At 40.2% G+C, this 20,292-nt stretch overlaps 2 protein-coding genes and 1 long non-coding RNA gene across 3 annotated transcripts in view; all 3 read right to left on the minus strand.

The window, feature by feature from the left end:
* Positions 1-29: 29 nt before the first annotated feature.
* Positions 30-12,669, minus strand: LOC142979056 (bumetanide-sensitive sodium-(potassium)-chloride cotransporter-like). Its single transcript, XM_076123816.1, has 17 exons — positions 12,628-12,669; positions 12,292-12,472; positions 11,689-11,948; positions 11,313-11,421; positions 10,856-10,995; positions 6,727-6,921; positions 6,180-6,411; positions 5,896-6,017; positions 5,588-5,723; positions 5,088-5,299; positions 4,518-4,759; positions 3,981-4,192; positions 3,566-3,681; positions 3,157-3,311; positions 944-1,083; positions 538-674; positions 30-273 (listed from the first exon to the last, which is right to left on the minus strand). Exons 1-17 carry the CDS (start codon positions 12,667-12,669, stop codon positions 166-168), a joined length of 2,739 nt encoding a protein of 912 aa, XP_075979931.1. The 3' UTR covers positions 30-165.
* Positions 12,670-12,755: 86 nt separating this feature from the next.
* On the minus strand, positions 12,756-13,223 carry LOC142978667 (uncharacterized). The gene is made up of 3 exons (XR_012959777.1): positions 13,169-13,223; positions 12,927-12,955; positions 12,756-12,834 (listed from the first exon to the last, which is right to left on the minus strand). It is a non-coding gene; the product is annotated as an uncharacterized LOC142978667 (long non-coding RNA).
* Positions 13,224-14,228: 1,005 nt separating this feature from the next.
* The window catches only part of NKCC (sodium potassium chloride cotransporter), a 35,118-nt gene continuing 29,054 nt past the window's right edge, over positions 14,229-20,292 (minus strand). Inside the window, exons 12-20 of the mRNA XM_076123416.1 lie at positions 20,071-20,206; positions 18,631-18,842; positions 18,078-18,319; positions 17,729-17,946; positions 17,086-17,258; positions 16,702-16,859; positions 16,098-16,240; positions 15,880-16,013; positions 14,229-15,601 (exon numbers count right to left, since the gene is read on the minus strand). Of these exons, the coding sequence (XP_075979531.1) occupies positions 15,488-15,601; positions 15,880-16,013; positions 16,098-16,240; positions 16,702-16,859; positions 17,086-17,258; positions 17,729-17,946; positions 18,078-18,319; positions 18,631-18,842; positions 20,071-20,206 (1,530 nt within the window). The 3' untranslated portion in view covers positions 14,229-15,487. The remainder of the gene's footprint in view (positions 15,602-15,879; positions 16,014-16,097; positions 16,241-16,701; positions 16,860-17,085; positions 17,259-17,728; positions 17,947-18,077; positions 18,320-18,630; positions 18,843-20,070; positions 20,207-20,292) is intronic.

The raw sequence follows: 20,292 nt of genomic DNA on the forward strand, positions 1-20,292 counted from the left end.
TTTATTGACACTTCATAGGTTAGTAAAAATCGGCTATGTTCATGATATATTATATGTAATGCAACATCAACATATAATATAAAGTTTAATATTTATATCTTTACATAGATAGATGGTTACAACTGCGTATATTATTGCATTATTAAGCGTTGCAGTGGTTTCGTGCTAGGCATCAATAACAGAGGTTTGGTTTCCGCGTACAAACATCATGTGAGGGAGGTCACAACTTATTATATCCAACCACGCCATGTACAGAGCCGCTGATACAGAGTCCTGCAAACAGAACTCAAATAAATAATATATACATATTAAGAGCAATAACTGCGTGAAATAGACTAAAAATACAGGAAAATATGTCAGTGAATATCAATAACCGCTAACAAGCCAGCTTTCTGGTCACTATAGAGAAGTTTTGTCTTCCATAATAATAGCAGAAAAAATACTTCAAGCTTGTATTTCAGACAATGTAAAAAAAAGACCTTACCTATATGGTTGCTAATTAAGTAGGTATGTACAAGTATAAAATAGAAAGAATACCTCTCTTGGATAAGGCAGAGTCATTACAATGAGATCTGCGTCATACGAATGTTCTATCACAAGTTCTCTCAGGCGAAGATGTCTTGTAGTCTTCATTATTTGCCTGTGATATTCCTCGTTTGTTATTAGACACGGGTCTGGAAATAAATAAAATTATAATTTATTTTAATATTATTTTGCTAGGCCGTAAAGATCTACCCCGTATCGCACATAATCACATGTTATAGTGTAACTCGACCTACGTTTGTTTAGTCTCGTCGAATCAATTTTATGATAGAAACCTTCGAATTGCGTCCTTACGTTGCTTTTTATTTGTTTCCAAGGAAAACTATCAAGTTATACCGTATATCTCTAGTTCAAGTGCCGCTTTATAGAGAATGACAAACTAAATAAAAAAATACAATACCGTCATCATTTTCAGTCTTGTGTTCCTTTATCATAGACTCGAACAGTGCCCATGTAGATTGAGCTGGTTTCACGTTGATACCTTCCACGAGCGTCAATTGTGAATATTCTATACGAAATTTCTGTAGAAGATTCTTCATACTGTAAATAACATACCATCTTACATAGAATACAAAAGGCAGCTGTTTTAAATGACAAATTAAGTAATAAAGTAAGTGTGAATGTGACCTAAAGTCATTGTTTCTTTCTGCCATATTTTGCATGTTTGTCAGAATTAAATATTTTAAGGTCCCGAAATGTTGTTTTTCCTCAGGCTGTCATTATTCGCGCTTGTAAAATAGGTTCGTGAGAGTTTTTTTTTATAGAAATTAAAAGATTTTTTTCTATATATATTTCGGTCATCTTCAGTCTTTCTATTCACCCTATTATTCGGCAAATAAATTCCAAATTTAATGTTTGGTATTTGGATGATGGGACCTTGGGTGGCGATGTAGACACTGTTTTAAAAGATTTGGCTTTTCTAAAAGACAAATTCAGTTCAATCGGTCTGGATCTAAATTCTAACAAATGCGAATTATACGTTATTAATCAGAACATAAATAAATCTTTGGCATTATCTAAATTTAACTCTTTGACACCAAATTTAAAAATTGTTGGGAACAGTTCTCTTCGCCTCCTTGGGTCTCCCATCCTGGAAGAAGGTTTCGTACCTTTTTTAGATGAAAAAACTCAAAATTTTAATGAAGTTTCGGATCGTCTTCTCAAAATTAACTTACAGTCGGCTTTTACTATCATTCGGTATTGTCTGTTTGTTCCTAAATTTACCCATGCCCTCAGATCCTCACCTTTTTGGCAGAACCTATCACCCCTTATTAAAATTGATAATGTCATTAAAAACATGTTGTGCAAAATTTTAAATGTGGCCCTGGACGACCGAGCATGTAGTCAAGCCTCTCTACCCATCCGCTTGGGTGGCCTCGGCGTCCGCAAAATTTCCGATATTAGTCTACCTGCGTTCTTGTCTTCGGTCCACGACACGGAAGAGTTAACCAGGAAAATTCTAATTCCTACACTGGTTGACTTTGAAGTGTCGTGCAAGACCGACGCTGTGAACGTTTGGAAGATGACCGCTCCGTCTACTGATTTACCCCGAAACCTGTCCTCCCAGAGACAGTGGGACGCGCCGCTCTGCGGGTTGGTTAGGAAAAACCTTATCAATACTTCATCCAATCCCGCCGAGCGTGCTCGCCTGTTGGCTGTGGGAGAGTGGGAATCGGGGCTTTGGCTTCAGGCACTCCCATCGTCCAACGTAGGCACGAAGTTGGACGATGCCACTTTTCGCATCGCCACTTGCCTGCGTTTAGGTGCTCCAAGTGTTTCTCCGCATCGTTGTCACTGCGGGGAAGCTGTCGACCGTCTAGGGCACCATGGTCTTTCCTGCGGTAGGAGCTCTGGCCGTATACCCCGACACGCACACCTCAACGACATCATTCGCCGGTCTCTTGCCGCCGCTGGAATGCCAGCCATCTTAGAACCTAATGGGCTGGCGCGCGACGACGGGAAGAGGCCGGACGGTATGTCGTTGATGCCTTGGAGGATGGGTCGGCCTTTGGTGTGGGATGCAACTTGCGTCGACACCCTTGCGCCGTCTCATCTTCTAAGGACGGCCGGTGCTGCTGGAGCTGCTGCTGCGGCTGCCGAAGACCTCAAGCGGCGCAAATACAGTAGCCTTGTTGGCGACTATGTCTTTGAGCCGTTTGGGGTCGAGACGCTGGGACCATGGGGCCCTAGCGCCCACTTACTCTTTAAGGACATTACCAAACGCCTGGTCGACAGTTCCCGTGACCAGAATGCTGGCATTTTCTTGGGACAAAGATTGAGCATTGCCATACAACGTGGCAATGCTGCCAGCATTCTGGGAACGTTCCCGATTGACAGCGATGTGGAAGAGTACTACGACGCGTAGTGCGCTTCCATGTGGAAGAGTACTACGACGCGTAGTGCGCTTCCCATGTTTTTTTTTTTTCTTTTTTCTATTTTAATACTTGTTTCTTTTATTTATTTTTTATCTATTTGTATATATAGTAAGTTTATTGTTGTTAATTTAAAATGTAATTGTAAATATTTTCTTTAATATTAATAATTTATAAATATTGATCTCATAATTGTACCATAATTGAGAGTATAGGTAATTCAGGTATGTAGGTTACTTACTACGCATAAGACTCGGCGACTTGTAGACCAGCTCTGGGTAGAACGAACACTCTGAGGTGCATTTTTTCTTTAGCACCGCGCCGTGCTATTATATATGGCAAGAGAATGTTCATGCCTCCATCATCGTACAGCCACCAAGCATCCAAAGTGCTGTTCTGTAAATAATTAGTAAGGCTGCTCTTACTGGAGAAACAAAATGTCGAAGACATTTTTTTTAAATAGTCCGTTCCGTCTGACATTTTGTTTTAGTTTTTTTATGGTAAAATTTTCATGTCTACTAAACATAGTCTGTAGTGTAGTTTTTATGTCCATATCGTAATTTATATTAGTAGATACCCCTCACCAAAGTTTATATTTTTTTGGTAATATTTTAAACCTCTATTGCGATTGTAAAATAATGTTTATTTACCTCATGAAACACTAAAGGCTTGTATTTAAAATCTCCAAGGGTTGCAGAACGTTCTCGTAGATCTGGCGCTGAAAATTCCTCTGTTGCACGAGACAACCTCTTGGCAACCTCTGATTCTAAAACATTTTTTAAGATTGAGTTTTATGCATATCTTCTTATTACTTTTATAGATATCTAGGTAATCATTTAGTTTTCCCGATTGATGTAAATATGTACATGATGTCCTAACATTAGTCGGGAGAGAAAGTTCTCTACCCAATAGTGTGTAAGAAATAAAAAATAAAAACTAAGGAATTTTTTTTGGCAACCCCAAATCGGCCTAAAATCTCGCAACACACATCTACGTCCGACTGCATGCGCAGGTAAAACTAAATAAATATAGCAATAGAAGGTGAAGGTCAAAAGATGCACGTACCTTGTCGACTCTGCCTGCCGCCATTCCACTCATCTATATCGGAGTTCTCAGGCATGACAGCGCGTACTCGTGACGCCTGGTAGGACAGTGTCGGTGTGGCGGGCTCTTTGCTCGACGTAGGAACCGAGTGGTCCCGCACACCGCCACGTAGGGGACGGAAGTTTTGTGACACGCGGAGAATAGCCACCGCCAGACCAAATTCAAAACCTAAACTGAAGTACACTGTTTTAGCACTACGTAAATAAATACTAGGTAAGCTGCTTTTGTGATACTCTATTAAATATTTTTTAATGACGGGTAGTCACCAAAAATCATATTAGAATCCTATTCAAAGCTATAATAGAAATCTATTTATATATTTTCCACGAAGTTCATGCAAAAGACCTCATTATTTCCTTTTCATACCTTTGGCATAGAAAAAAAAACCGACTAGTGTGACAAACGATTCCTCCTCGTCACTTTATATTAAATCATAACTTTAAATTAAGCATCTTAATTTAATTTACGCTTAATTTAATATTCGTTAATATCACTTACTGGAGAGTGTGATAGTATGCCAAAAGATCTTCGCACGTGGATTTCTGCCATCGATACTTGTAGCCTATGAGCATGATGTTCGGTGCGAGATGACCGAGGCCAGCGCACTGAATCATAGCCAGGATCCCTTGTTGCAAGTCAAAGCTGTGTAGAAGCACGTAAAACGCACGCAACTTGCGTTTCCGCAGCCACTCATCAGCTAATGAAATTCGCTCGTTTCTTTCTGCGATTGTCATACTGGCCTAAAACAATCCGAAAATGTATTTAACTTAGCTTCTTCCACACTTACACTTAATTGACGTTTAGTCTTTATCGCTGATTGATCAACCACATCTACTTTGTAAATCTTTTGGCGATCGGAAAGAGTGGTCGTGATTTTCTTGCTAGCTCTTCTTATAAGGCTCTACCGAGCTAGTGGTAGATTCAGTAACGACTATCATAAGTGTTAATCTTTGACATAAATGAATAAATGAATTGATTTTGATCTTAACTGTTTGCCAAATCTACATTTTCGAATCATTTGCTACTACACAATATCTAAAGAAACATCTTAGTTTTTTTATCTCTTACAGCATGTATGTCAGCGACAATCATGAAGGATCCGATGGAAGTGATGAGTTTCGCCATATCGAGCAGCCATTCCCTCGAGTGTGGTTTCCCGTGCATCACAAGCAGCTGAGGGTTATACGACTTAGTGCTGACACTACGGTGAGATATTTGCAATATTCGCGCTATTGTCTCTTGGTAACGTTGTGCATCTGTACTGCTGCCCCAATCCGTTTCTAAAAAAAGTAATAATTAGAAGTTTTTTTCACATTTGCACTTGGTTACGTTTGAATTTACATATTTAAGAGTAACTAACGGATACGAAAAGTAAAAAAAAAATGACATGCACGATTACAATGCGAAACTAACTTATACTAAGTATCCGGTACAATAAATAATGCCGTATTAACAAGCCTTCTACAATATAAAGATAACTTGATCTCTAGTAGATAAAATGTAGGAGTCGATTCAAGATTTAGGTAATGTTTGGTTTATCTTCTGTTTAAAATGCCTTGGACATTTACCTGGTTTTCTGTACAACAGTAGAAAATAGAGAAACAGAAATATAAACGTCGTGATAAGTGCCATCACCCAACTGATTATCATCATTATGACGAGGCACATGATGCCTCCAATGAGTGACAGCCATAAGTTGTAATACTGGAAAGAAAAATAAAAATTACATTGAACTGTTCAACGACTTCTGTAATAAAAAATAGCACGTTATTGTAGCTTAGATGGCAGCTGCAGATTTTATAGAGGTGGTCATCAATCATTTAAGAAATGAATTATGAATATAATAAAATAGTAGTTATGTTACTTATTGAATTACCCTAAAGCTAGGCCTCCAACTAATAGGCTTGAAGAAAGACGCATGAAACGTGCAGAAATTGATCAGGGCGTATGATCCGAGGTAGAAGTTGGTGATCAATGGAGCTATCTTGTTAAGATCCGCTGTGAATTGCAAATGTTGATTAATTTAATTTAATTTTTCGAGGAAATTGAGTTTATCAACTATGATATTTATTGCTTTCGCGTCGTTGAATTTGGGTGATAACATTCGCTGTTAAGCCATTTATTCAACGAAATGAGGAAACTCATTTTATCATTACTAACCGTTAAGCAAAAAGATGAATGAGACGAAAAACACTAGAACATATCCTCGGTAAGGCTCGCCGTGCTTGCCGTAGGGCTTGGAGAAGAAGATGAGTCCAGGATATATGCGGTCCACGCCGAGCGCCTGGATCAGTCGTGGCACTGACAGCAAGTTCGTTAATGCAGTCGACAGCGTCGCCGCCCAACACCCGCCGTATATGAGAGGACCCCAGAACGCCATCAATTGCATTATCTTAAAGTCAGACGCACATATTATTCAACTTTATTACCGCTCTTTTGCATAATGCATCCATAGAAGGCATTTACTAGTAAGTAGGAATAGGTATTCTAAATTTCGATTAACTCCTTCATAATATGCAAGGCATGTATTCAACTTGACTGTCTCCGTGGCGCAGTGGTTTAGGCCACGCCGCTACCATTACGTCGGGAGATCGTTGTCTGGTAGTACTTTGTGTCCGTTGTTCGTATGTTTGTAATAGTCCCCGCGACACAAGAGCAAATCTTAATGGGGGAGGTGTTTAAGAAAAAACTAATAATCAAGTCATACTCCATAGTTATTGTGAAGGCCATAGTTGCACTTCGGCGCACAGCTGCCCAGAGTATCAGGATCGGAGGCTTGCGTCATATTCCCAGAGGCATCTCTCAAAGATGCCATACCGGATAGTGTTGCCATCGCTAGGTAACTTGTGGTTGATATAGCGATGGCAAGCAACGTTCCTTTTGGAATTGCTGACGCTGGATCCTGAAGCAAAAGTATTTTTAATTGCTACGTATGATATACGAAACACTTAAAATAAATGAGACGCGACTTAGGCACTTGTCCCACCAACAGCGAGTAAACGATTAACTATCGACTATTTTCTCGCTCAAGAAACGTACAATAGATATAACATTCCGTGTAAATAAAAGAGATGCATATACTAATAGTTGATGACACTGCCGCTTTACTAGTTTTGTTGCTAAGCGACAAGCTGTCAAAAATGGACTCGCCCAACGATTAGAACCACGGAATAATAAAAATGACTGGAAGAATCACTAAGAAAAATATATCAAATAAATTCATACTTTACTGCTCGTTAATAGAGTTTACTTTTATTTAGTTTTTATGTCTGTTCGAAAAACAGTCTCGAGCGAGACTTACTTTTAGAGCCTTTGTCCCTCTCTAACAGTTGACACTGTATAATGTTTGTAACTTATGGTGGCAGCAGAACCCAGAAACAACACACACCAAAATTCTGCAAGGTATCCTGAAGGAAATACCACTTCTCGATGCACCTACAGATAAAACGCCATGTCACCACGTTTTTGACAGAAGATACAATATCCAACTCAAAGAGGAATCTAAAGATGACTCTGGCATCAACGAAGTTAGGATATACACTGACGGATCCAAAACCGCATTTGGTACAGGAGCCGGCGTCTTCTCGAACGATGTAAATATCAAAATATCAGCCACCCTAGACAAACTAAATACAATCTTCCAAGCAGAATGTATAGGAATCACTAAGGCAGCACAAGCAGTCGCAGCCAGAGATGTCAGAGACTTTAAAATAAAAATTGTCTCGGACAGTGCATCCATGCTACAAGCCTTACAAAATAACGTTATAACATCTGCCCTTGTTCTGGAATGCCATAATGCGCTCCAGGCTATTGCACGTACGAACACAGTTACCCTGCAATGGATCAAAGGGCACAGCAATTCAATGGGAAACGATGCAGCTGATGAACTAGCTAAAAGGGGATCAAATGGAACAGTACTTGGACCGGAACCACTACTGCCTATCCCCCAAGCACAAATTAAATCTTGGCTGAACAGAAACACCGAAGCGAAACACCTAAAAGAATGGAACAACAGCAAAGGTTGCAGGCAAACTAAGGCTGCAGTTCCGGTGGCACCTAAGAATCTTGCCCGCAACCTTATCAGTCTAAAAAGGGACAAAATACGCAAGGTAATAGGAATCCTAACCGGCCATTGTCCCCTAAACAAACATCTATGTACAATAGGTGTGACGGACAGCCCTCTGTGCAGAGGATGCATGGAGGCAGAGGAAACACCACAACATGTACTTGTGGAATGCAACAGCGTGGCGGACCAACGAGCGCGAACAAAAATATTGACAACAACACTCCAGGAAGCCTGCAGCAACTTGAAAAAGCTACTGAAGTTCTGGGAGGAACTAGGATGGCTGGAGTGAGGGTGAATCAACGCAACAATGAGAGAGGGTAGATACACGCACAAAGGCCCATTTAAGAGGCTAAGTGCGGAAAAAGCCCAGGAAACCTTTTTTTTTTTTTTTTTTTTTTTTTTTTTTTTTTTTTTTTTTTTTTTTTTCGTCAGGAAAATGCATTACTGCATGTCCCGCCCCAGGGAGGATAGCGGGGGTCTGTCGGGCTCTCCCGCCGGCAAGGCGTTCCGGCTGACTTGGGCATACCGACTAAAAACCTGACGGTGTTCCTTCTGCGGTCACCATAACGTGGCCAGGACGCGGTACCTCCGATCGGATACTCCGCGTCCCAGCCGGTGACAGCCCGCTTTGTATGCGGACCCTACTTCGAGCGGGGGCAGGCACGAGGATTGCCCCCCCCTAGCTCTCCACTTCAAGGGGGTGTGCCAGGAACACACAGCGCACTCCCCACCTCTCGGACCTGTTCCCTGTCCAGGCGACGGAGCGTTCCGCCTCCGCCGCCCACAGGTCCGCGTCACGGGGGCCGGAGATCATCCCGGCGCCTACGACGCCCAGTGCGTCTTGCGCGGGAAGGGAGGGGAGCGTTGATTTCCCGCTCCCGTTCCGCCGCCTCTTTTGCGGATATAACTTCCTCGCAGAACGAGGCGACGGCCGACCACGCTGCCTCGCTCCCGACCATGGACAGAACCACGGCCGAGAGCGAGAGGTCGCTCCCGACTACCCCGGTCAATTGACGGCGCTGCGACGACCACGCCTGGCAGTGTGCCAGCGTATGCAGCGCCGTATCGGGGCAGTCACCACAATGATGGCACCTGGGCGTCTGCTCACGGCCTATGCGACACAGGTACTTGCCGAAACAACCGTGTCCGGTCAAGACCTGCGTCAGCCGATAAGTGAGCGCGCCGTGCCCTCTCTCCAGCCACTCCGTGACCGCCGGCCGCACGGCCTCGATGGTAACGAGGCCGGCGCTGGGGTTCTCCAGTCGCCGCTTCCACGCCGCCAGGACATCTTGGCGGAGCTCTGCTCTCCGCGCCTCCACTTCTTGAGGCGCTGGCAGTGAGCCTCCGCCTCGGGCCTCCTCGCGCCATGTATAGAGTGACGCGAGGGCCTTCGCGTCCAGGTCCCACGGCGGCGTTCCGGCCAGTAGGCACGCCGCTTCGAATGAGATCGTGCGGTAGCCTCTCACGGCCCTGACAGCCATCACGCGCTGCGGACGTCGCAGCGCGGCGATGTTTTTGGCCGACAGGGCATTGGCCCAAATGGGTGAGCCATATAGGGCCATTGACCGCACGATCCCGGCGTACAGCCGTCGACAGGTGTTGTTTGGCCCCCCGAGGTTCGGCAGCAGGCGTGAAAGAGCGCCCGCCGCACCTACGAGTCTGGGGGCCAGCCGACTGAAATGGGCTGTGAAGTCCCATCGGCCGTCGAGAGTTAGACCAAGGTACTTCATCGACGATGCAATGCCGATGTGGACTCCGCCTACGATGATGCTGGATCCTGGAGGCGGGCGGCGTCGGGGCCCATGGAAAAATAGGGCCTCCGACTTTTCAAGAGCCACCTCCAGACCCAGCCGCCGGATGCGAGCGACGACCTGTGCGACCCCAGCTGTGGCCAGCACCTCCGCGTCGCGGTGCGTCTTCCCCCGGGCTGTAACCAGTGTGTCGTCGGCATAGCAGAATATGCCGACGCCTGGCGGGAGCGCACCGCGCAGAACGTAATTATAACCGATGTTCCACAGGAGAGGGCCTAGGACCGACCCCTGTGGAACCCCACAACACACCACTTGGCGTGACCAGCCATTTTGACCCGGGTAGATAATCGATCTCTCCTCCAAATAAGCCCCGATGATACGGCGGAGGTAGGGTGGCACTCGGTGATATTCGAGTGCCACTCGTATGCTGTTCCAGGGGAGGGTGTTGAAGGCGTTGGCGATGTCGAGTGACACCGCCAAGACGACCTCTCCCTGGGCTACTGCGTCCTCCGCCAGGGCCCTAACGCGCAGCCCAGGAAACCTAACCTAACCTAACCTAACTTATGGTGGTAATTTTAAAATTATTACTGAATTTAAATTCGGTAATTGTTGTTTCATAATGTTGTTGTTTCACATAATTTTGGTATAAAAACAATCAAAAGTAGTATTATACATTATTTATTACTCTTGATGCACACTAAGGATAGTTTGTATCTTGAAAATGTTATAATACTTAGTGATCCTTCCAGTTAGTACTAATTCTTCCATGATTAGAATACACGCCGAGAGAGCAACCAGCTGTCATTAAACAACTACGCACTCGTTACTCGTTCATCGTCGGCGGTGGGACAAGTGCCTAACCCCTGATTTCTGAGGTACATTTAGCGGTAGTTTATATTTTCAATAGCGTCTAAGCTCATAGAAACGTGACAGTTTGAATGGATGTTCCTACGTATAAAAACAATGCATCGGTAAATGTAACATATCAAGGGTCCCAGAATAATGCTTAAAATGATTACCTTCAGATCTCCACAGATATTGGCACCAGCTTGAACCCCTGTCACTGCTGGGAAGTAAATAGTGAAGACGCTGAAAAACCCATGGTATTGACCCTCACTGTACCTGTAGTCTGGGTGCCAGTTCTTCGACGCTATGTCCACTGGCAACAATGTAAAGGATAGGAAACATTAAAATAATTAAAAGAATATGAATACAGAAATGAGATTATTTGAACTCCATGTGTAGTTGATATATCTTTTTCATTAAATCTCATTGATGTAGACGTTTCGTTCATAGTGGCTATGCATAAATGGCTAATTACTTAATTAGTGGACAATCGTATAATACGCATCAGCCTTTTAGTTAATTAAAAACCACATAATCGATTATTTTAAAAAGATTTCATGTTTAATTTTCCATTCTAACCGATTTATCAGCGCTAAAAATAAATTATCGATTTAGATATTAAATACTCACTACTTATGCCCTGGAAACCCTCTGCTTTCTCGCGATCTGTGGTTGGCCCTATGGCCGCGCCAATTAAGTAATTTATGATCGCAGCAACTATAATAACTATCAAAAAGTTCTGAAACCAAAGTGTACATATTCTATATTCCTTTAAGTTTTAGTGGCCGGTAAGAAAAAAATGGTATATGATTGGTGCATTTAAGAACAAGCACCGAGGACAACCACCTTATACTTACTTCTAAATTATTGTGGAATAAGAATATAGGAGATACGACTGTCAGTCAAAAACAGCGTTCTCTTGGCCAGAAAATTTAAAAATGTAAATCCGAGTCAATCGTAAATAGATCTGAGAATGGAGTGTGCATTTCTTTCGTAATAAACTAACCTGTGTCTTTGTTTCCCAATCCATACCGAAAGCACAAATAAGGCACATGACAAGCAGAGCAAAGGCGCCAACAATGCGAGTATCGTTCACACTATTGTCAATTATTTTGAGATTGTGAGACTTAAGCAATTCGTTCAACGACTCGCAAAAGCCTATAGTGTTCATACTTGCTGCAACGGCGTTTGCGAATGCGAATATGACACCAACAGACGCACCCAGTTCTGCTCCTAAAGATCTTGAAACGAGATAGTAAACTCCACCTGGTAAAACCACAAAGTAGACACATTTACTCTCTACCCCATTTATATCATTGCAAAAAGTATACATACGTATTTTGTTTAGTAATCATACGACATTAAAGTACAATACCATATATGGGCCCACATGCAAAATACTTTTTTGACATTACTTTTATAGTGTTTAAGCTATACTGGAAACACGAGACTTCAAGTACATTAATAATAATATTATTTTATTTTTCCAGCCAAATAACTTTACAAGACCTCTGGATAAGGCAGTGTAACATACTCCTAATTAGCAGTTCTGTTAGGTCAATGACCGAAATAAATTGGACTGAAGAATTTTTCAAGCGGAATTTCTTACCTCCTTTTAGTTCCCCATTAGTACAAATAGCACTGAGCGACAGCGTGGTTAATACACAGACCACACAGGACACGGAGATGATCAGGAGAGTTAGGCCGATGCCTGCCTGCGCCACCACCCACGAGATGCGGAGGAACAACATCACACCCCAGATGTTGAGCAGGCACGGTATTAGCACACCCTGTAGGAAAACTCCAGGTAAGGAGACCAGTTATACTAGTCGACAACAGTTTATGAATCTTACCAAAAAATAAATCTGGTTTCCATAGGGCGATTCAATAAACAAAATTCCGTATCTGGGTAAAATTAGTTTTCCATTCGGCTAGCTATGATTGCTGTAGAGAAGTGATCGAAATTTTTGATATCAGGAATCTTCATAGCTTTCTCCAAGATGGATTTTGAGCCGTTTGAAACTATTATTTATGTATGTGAGGTGTTCGAAATACGTGCCTGAATCCATCCCAACTTGATTCCACCAAATGTAGTCAGCTCGGGTGTCGGGTTAGGTTGCGCTCCGCTGTGCATTAATATGCTTGACACTGTCTGTTTTAAACGGAAAATATGAAATATTAATGTAGGTACCTTACTGGAGTAAATTTTTATAAGCGTGTCCATAGTTAGATGAGGATCCTTACCGGTGAAGGAGTTTTATTGAATCTTGTATCTGAAAACGAAGATAATTAATTTATTATTGGTTATATTATATTATCATGTTTTGATCCGAAACCCCATAAGTTTAATTAAGTACCAACTTCAATTTTGATGAGAGATCTATATAGTTAGTGTGTGCCAAAGTAGAGTGAACTATATGCTCACTTCTTTATCCGTTCGTTTCCTAAATCAAACATTATTTCCGTGATAAATATGTCATACGTACCACGGATTTCAACATAACTCATCACACGCACATCCATTTTAGAAAATGATATCAGATTCGCAACAAAGTAGCTCGATTATGAACTCAGAAACGCATTTCAATTTGAAATAATTAATCTGCAGTAGTAATTAAGTCGGTGTTGCGCGGACGCGGACTCGTCCCAACTGCTTCGGTACCGCACTTCGCCGGTTACCCCTAGCCATACAACCAATTTACGATGACCTGACCCTGTTGTCGCTATAGGAATATTTCAGACATTCTCATAAGTATTCTCATGGGTCTGACGCCGCTGGGCGGTTCTTACAACAATCGATCATTCGCAGCGTAGTGTAGATGTTATTTGAGACATAATTACAACTACTTATAGCTACTGGATAACGAGTTTTGTTGAAAAATAGTCAGAAACATTTTAGACTTAATTGTTCAGTAAATTATTGTAAAGATTACCACTAAAACTTGGGTATTTCACAGACAAACGTTCAGCGTGTTTGTCTTGTTGCGGCCTGGGATAGTTTCCTTGCAATGCCATTGTGTTAGACTCGTAATTACGTTCTTGTAATTTATCTTCATTGAATGTTTATATGTTTATGTTTATTTACAGAAAATGACACAAAAAGATGACCAACATTTAGAGCCATAAAGTATATGCTCTTTATTTATAAAAAAGTAAGTGAGCAAGGAAGTCAACAAGGAATTTTTACTGACGAGTTTCAAGAATTCAATTTTTTTATGGATTTTAAAAGGTATCATTATATTGCTTAAAGAATTAAAAAGAAAATGAACATACCACACCTGCTTAATTTATATAGTTATTTTTTTACTCGATGAAAGAATGGCAATGTGCTCTATATTTTCAGCATTTGTGCTATGAAAGTTACAATGTCAAATTGTGACTGTACTGTTATCAGAGACATTTTCCTTCATACGGTCTCACTTTTCTCGCCGTATTGCTCTCTCTGTCGCAATATACGAATACAGCTTCATAACAAGGAGATAGTTTGGAAATTGGAATTTGAAAAATCAGTTAAAAGCCAGTAATATGTTGAAATAAAAGTAATTTATTGCAGAATCAAATTTCAACTTTTATAATTACAGAACAAGTATTTATTAACAATTACAATTTATTTTTATTACAACAGATCAAATAATTAAGAAAAATACACTGTAGAGATTGATACAGTTGCGAAAACAGAACAGAAAAAAATATTGAAATGAACTATAAACTTAGATTTCAGATAACAGTAGGTTGATATAGATGAGAGGATTGAAACGAATAATGAAAGTAATATTTCGATTGATTCGATAAAATGTTTATTTAAATTACATTAACAATCATAGACAAAATTCTTAAAATAATCTTAAACTAAACATATTTCATAAGCTCTTAAATTACGTAAAACTATTAAAACTTGTTGGTTGTAATAGAGTCTACTTACTATGATAAACAATCATTAAGTATAAATAATTATGCTGGTCAAATTATAAATAGGTAGGTATTGTAATAAAATATATTTCTTAAAAATAGTGAATAATACTATCATTCTGCTTTGGTACATGATTTGTTCATTCATAATGATTATCGTAACAATAAATATGTCTGTTTGCCTTAAAAATAAAATATAAAACTTAATTCTAAATGAAAATGCTGCATAGTTTCATAATATAAGTACACAAGATTAATATTTGAACTTATTTAATGCCGTCGTTGCATTTATCTTAAAATAACATAGATTATGTCCACATTATTATTTAATATTCGTCTTTATAAGAATTCGTTCGTTCTTCCGTGTCTATAACACGATTATTAGATGCTAAGTCACTCTTTACATTTACTACTACTAAAATACGGTGTGACGACACAAATGTACCTACTTTAAAATTAATAATACTAGATAATAAAACTAAAATGTACGTAGTCATTATTTACAAGTTTTAAAATTCAATAATAATGCCACTGGTTCACACTTGAAAATTGCATTTATCAATTCAATCAGCCTCTAGAATGATTCTTATAGGCCACGTATTTGAAACATCAAGAAAATGGAATATGGTAGTCGCTGTTTGAGGACATTATACAGTCCGAGACACCCTGGACCCAAAACTTCAAATTCGTTTAATTTAACGAAAAATTTCACAGTTATAAACACGAATAACAATATTAAATAGTAGAACAACAATCTTTTCGTTCTGGTTTTCATTTTTCCGAAATTTTCTTTTTGTAACGAGAATCTTAACTGATGAGGTCTTCTTGTTATTTTTCACGTTACATATAAGTGTGTGATGTCAAAGCATACGTGAGTGTGGTGGGCTGTCTTGTGTTTAGGAGTAGAAGGTGAGCACGGATGTGTGGTTGCCTCGGACGAACAGCATGGGCGGCAGGTCGCGAGATAGCACCTCCAGCCACGCCATGTACAGTGGAGCTGACACGGAACCCTGACAAAAACATTAGCATTGTCAATTTCATATAGAGATCGAAGAGTTATGGCCGGTTACATGGAATTCTATCAGTTTCTTTTTTCATACATCTTCAACCACCTATCTATAGTTATATGACGCGTTATTCATAAGCTGTTTAATTGGTTCTTTATCTTGTTACAGAAAACTTAAACGTTTTTGAAGCTCATATTGGAACTTTCCATAAGAGTATTCGAATCCATCTATTGTAATTGTAAAAAAAATAATAGCAAAAGGTTTTTGTAGATAATACTGACCTTCCTCGGCATGGGTAGTGACATGACGACCATCCTGGCGTCCTTAGAGTTAGCGAGCAGCAGTTCACGCAGTCGCAGCTGTCTCTTTGTCTTCTCAGACAATGTTAGCAGCTCTGTCTCACTGATGCGGCACTCTACAAATATTCATAAAAGATTAATAGAATTTCTCTTGAAAGCCTTTACTAGATTCTTAAGAAGCTCAATTTGATATGCCTTACCTTCATCAACTGTATCGTTAGTGAACTTCTTGGTGATGTCTTCAAACAGTTTTGTGGTCTCAGGCTGTGGCGGCTCCGTAATGTCTTGTACCATTGTCAAAGAACTGTAGTCTATCCTGAACTTGCCCAACAAGTTCGCCATACTGCAAACAAAACTCTTTGTTACCTTTTCTGTAAAATATTGAACATGAAGCAAAGTATTCAATATTCAATTTTCTGTTGAACTACAGTTACAAGTTTGTCCAATTCTCTCGAGATTTAAGACAGAAAGAACACAAAGTTTTCTTTGTCTGTTTATACATTATTTACTTTATTTTTCTCGGGAGAACGATTGATAGAAAATCTCGAACCGATTGTTATAGTGGAAAAGTTTAATATGTTCGAAATGGTTGTCTATTTAGTGTAAGCATTCGGCAAATAAATGAAGACGATGACGAAAAAGGGTCCCTTCCTTAACTATATCTTATGAGAAGATCTTTCTAGCAGTTCTCTCTCTCGTTAATTAAGAAACAATTATGCATTTATATTTCAATTTATCATAGAATTTGTAAAGTTGCACCTAACTGCTGAATGATTAAAACAATTGCGATAACTTGTGACTTACTTTCTCTCTTCAAGTTCCATTTCATGGCGTCGGTTGGCGAGCGCGAAGATCCTCAGCTTGCAGTTGGACCACGCTGAACGCTGCGAGATGATGTACGGCAGCAGAATCGTCAGACCACCGTCGTCATACAACCACCATACGTCCAATGTGCCTGACTCCTAAAAGACAAAAGCAGAGACAAATAACGGTAAGAAACTATGTTTGTTTAATTGGATTCCGTTACTGATTCTAAGTTTCAGTTTCTGATTATGAGATCCTAAGTTAAGGGCACTTTGCAAATAGCAACTTGTCAATTTAAAACGTACGCAAGATATGTTTTTTTACAATATTTTCGTGGGATAATTTTCTAGCTCTTTGGCAATATGTTAAAATATAGTAACTCACTTGTTTCTTTTGGAATATGCTCATCTGCGCTAGTTGATCTTTAGACAACTCGAGTCCAGTAGAAGTGTTGTATACAATCTGGCGATGCATGTCATTGAGTTTCTTGTCTTTCTTCTTTCTTTCTTTTGTACTGCACTCCGAGATGGTGAACGATCGCGACGTCGTCAGTATATCTGTAAAAAATATACAATTAACTAATAGGTACTTTTCTTTATCCGGAAGACACACGGAAAGGGCGACTCTCAAGGAAGTACTCTACATTAGTTTGTTATCATTGAAGGTCATTCAGTACTGAATAGATCTTCCTTATTTGTGGTCATCCACTTTGATTACAATCTTTAGAATATCTTAAAGGTATTCTGTGTAAGTCCTTGAAATTCATGGTGTAAGACTGTAATTGATCAATTTGATAACAAAGATCCATAGTACCTGTACCTACGACTGTGGATTGTCATCAACAATATTTGTTACAGAATCGTTTTTTTATGGATATTTTGCAAACTTCTTTTAACGGCATTGGATTGTTCACTTGTGTGTGGTGAGTGTGAGAGTGAGGATTTCGTCTTTGGGTTCGCTTTGCCTAAAATTTATCTTGTTGTAATTTCATGGATACCGTATAATTCAATAATAAAACATTACTTACTAGAGAGATTGCTCTTTGAATCCGGACCCCTGCTGATGTCCAGATCGGAGTCAGCGTGCATGATGAGAGGATCCCGTCTGACTCTCAACTCATCAGCACTGCCACTCGACGTGCCGGTCAATGAACTGACCGGAGGTGCCTCCGAGCTGAGGACGCCGTAGTCTAACCCGCCTTGAACACGAATGATAGCGACGGCCAAACGACTTTCGAAAGCAGTGCTGAAAATAAAACAAAGTGTAAACGTAAACCTTGTTACTAAACAACGTCTTAAGCATGAACAATAAAAGCGTAGGTAGCAATATTTTATACAAAAAAAAAAAATATGTAACTTTTATCAAGTTCAACGTACTGTAGTATGTTGAAGTAGCCAACGAGATCTTGGGCAGGTGCATCAGTCCAATCTTGCTTGAAGCCCATGAGCAGCACGTTGGGCGCGAGCCGGCCCACGCCGGCGGCCTGCATGAGCGCGCGCGCGCCGGCCTCGCGCGGGAACCCGTGCACGCGCGCGCAGAACGCACGCACCTTGCGTCCACGCAGCCATTCGTCGTCAGCGCGAGCACGTATTGCACGCTCCTTATATGACAGCTTCTCCTGCACAACAGAATTGTAAGATTATGATTCTTCTTCTTCTTAAAGTGCCTTTCCAACTAGTGGAGGTTGGCAATCAGCTCTGCATATGTCGTGTTATCCTTTGCTAGACGAAAGAGTGTAACATCCAACAGATACACTCCTTGATTGTTAGACTGGTCTAGACTAGGTTACACTTTAAATTACTATTTCTAAATTATTTAAAGTTGCTTTTGGATGAAGGTCGTGACAGTAACAGTCGTCTTATAAACTAATATTAGTACGAATGAGGCTAGGAGAATTTACATTTGGTTAATATACTACATTTAACTTACCTGTATAATATCTCCAACGATCATAAGAGCTCCAGGCTTAGTGATGAGTCCAGCGAGGTCAACAAGGGCAGGCCTGGTCTGCGGCGGGCCAGCCAGCACCAGCATCTGTGGCCAGTAGTTCTTCACGTGCTCTCCCGTACGGGCCAGGTTGTACGCGCTTGATAATGCCGTCTTGTAGATCTGAGCTTGAGTACTGCTGCCCCAGTTTACATCTAGCAGAATAAAAGAAAAATATTTCATATCGTGTTTTTTTTTTACTGTTTGTCATATTTTCTACTTAAGAAAACATCGTTCTGTGTGTATGTATATTTGTAGTTCATACTAGATTTGGAGTCGAGTACTTAGTTTAAATCTCGTGAAGTATGGTAAATTACTATAAGTAACTTATCAGAACCTTGAGGCATACTCAATCGATTTATTGTAGTGGTATAAATAGGTAAACAGTTAATTTAACTGCACCAAACTAGTTTAAATTACCTGTACTGTTTCTTTTCAGTTTCTTAATCAACATTTGTGCGTGTTTACAACAGAATATTATTATAGACTATACTTGTAGCAATATTGTAAATACATCATCAGAATCTTTCATCAAATCTCTTACAATAATTCACTAAAGGAGATGCGTGCCAATATTTGAAGTAGGTAGTTATTCGACTTATTATAACTTTAGGAAATGGGATTATATACAAACGAGCGGTTGCGATATGAATCAAATATGTAGCCACGAGTAGGGTTAGGAGAAAATGATGCAATCATTCCGAGTTCAATACCTACCGATTTAGATTCAGTCAACATTGGCTATTCTGGGTGTGCTTACTTCCACTGATATTGAACGTGAAAACTTTTAACTGGAGTATCGCTTTACATCTTACGATTGTGCAAAAAGTGCCTCAATGAAAGGCTAGTAGCTAGTAGCAGTAGTAATAGTAGTATTATTGTTTACGCTGTCACCATAATAGTCTGCCCCAGCAAAACAAATGCCCCTCGCACGAGTACTTATTTTTTACATAGAGAATCTTTAAATAAGTAACAAGATGTACTTACCTAGCAAGTTGGCGAAAATGTTTTTTGCATTTGTTTTGCTTTGGTAACACAAAAAACCGAGTAGGTAATGTGATCATTACAGCACAGTATCACTTCACAGGTAGCGTAATTTATTACCTGAACGTCTTTAAGTATTTACGTTTTTATGACTTTATTCTTCTTAGTCGTCAATTATTTATAAGAAATGCCGAAAATTTTACCTTGCTGTCTCTTAGTGTATCGAAAACTAGGTAAACTAAAACATATTATTTTTTGTTGTTGTAAACTTTCTTATGACAATAGGATGTAGCAATTATGACTGGAAACATAATCGCAAGTTACTGTATTGCATAGGATGATATATTTACGGGTTATAGGAATAAAATGTGAAGATTTTCATTGTTAAACTTAGCTTACCAGGATCCCTGTAGTGCACGATGAGGTAGAGGGTGAAGAAGACGGCAAAGGTGACGAGAGACATCACCCAGCTGATGAGCAACATGATGGCCACACACGCCAGGAAACCGAACAACGACACCCACACGTTGTAATACTATCATAACAAACAAATATACAAGTCAATGACCTATTAAACAATAATTCGGAACAAACTTCTACATTATATTAGAACGATCAACC

The sequence above is a fragment of the Anticarsia gemmatalis genome, chromosome 15 (assembly GCF_050436995.1).
Source record: "Anticarsia gemmatalis isolate Benzon Research Colony breed Stoneville strain chromosome 15, ilAntGemm2 primary, whole genome shotgun sequence".
NCBI classification, from domain to species: Eukaryota; Metazoa; Arthropoda; class Insecta; order Lepidoptera; family Erebidae; genus Anticarsia; species Anticarsia gemmatalis.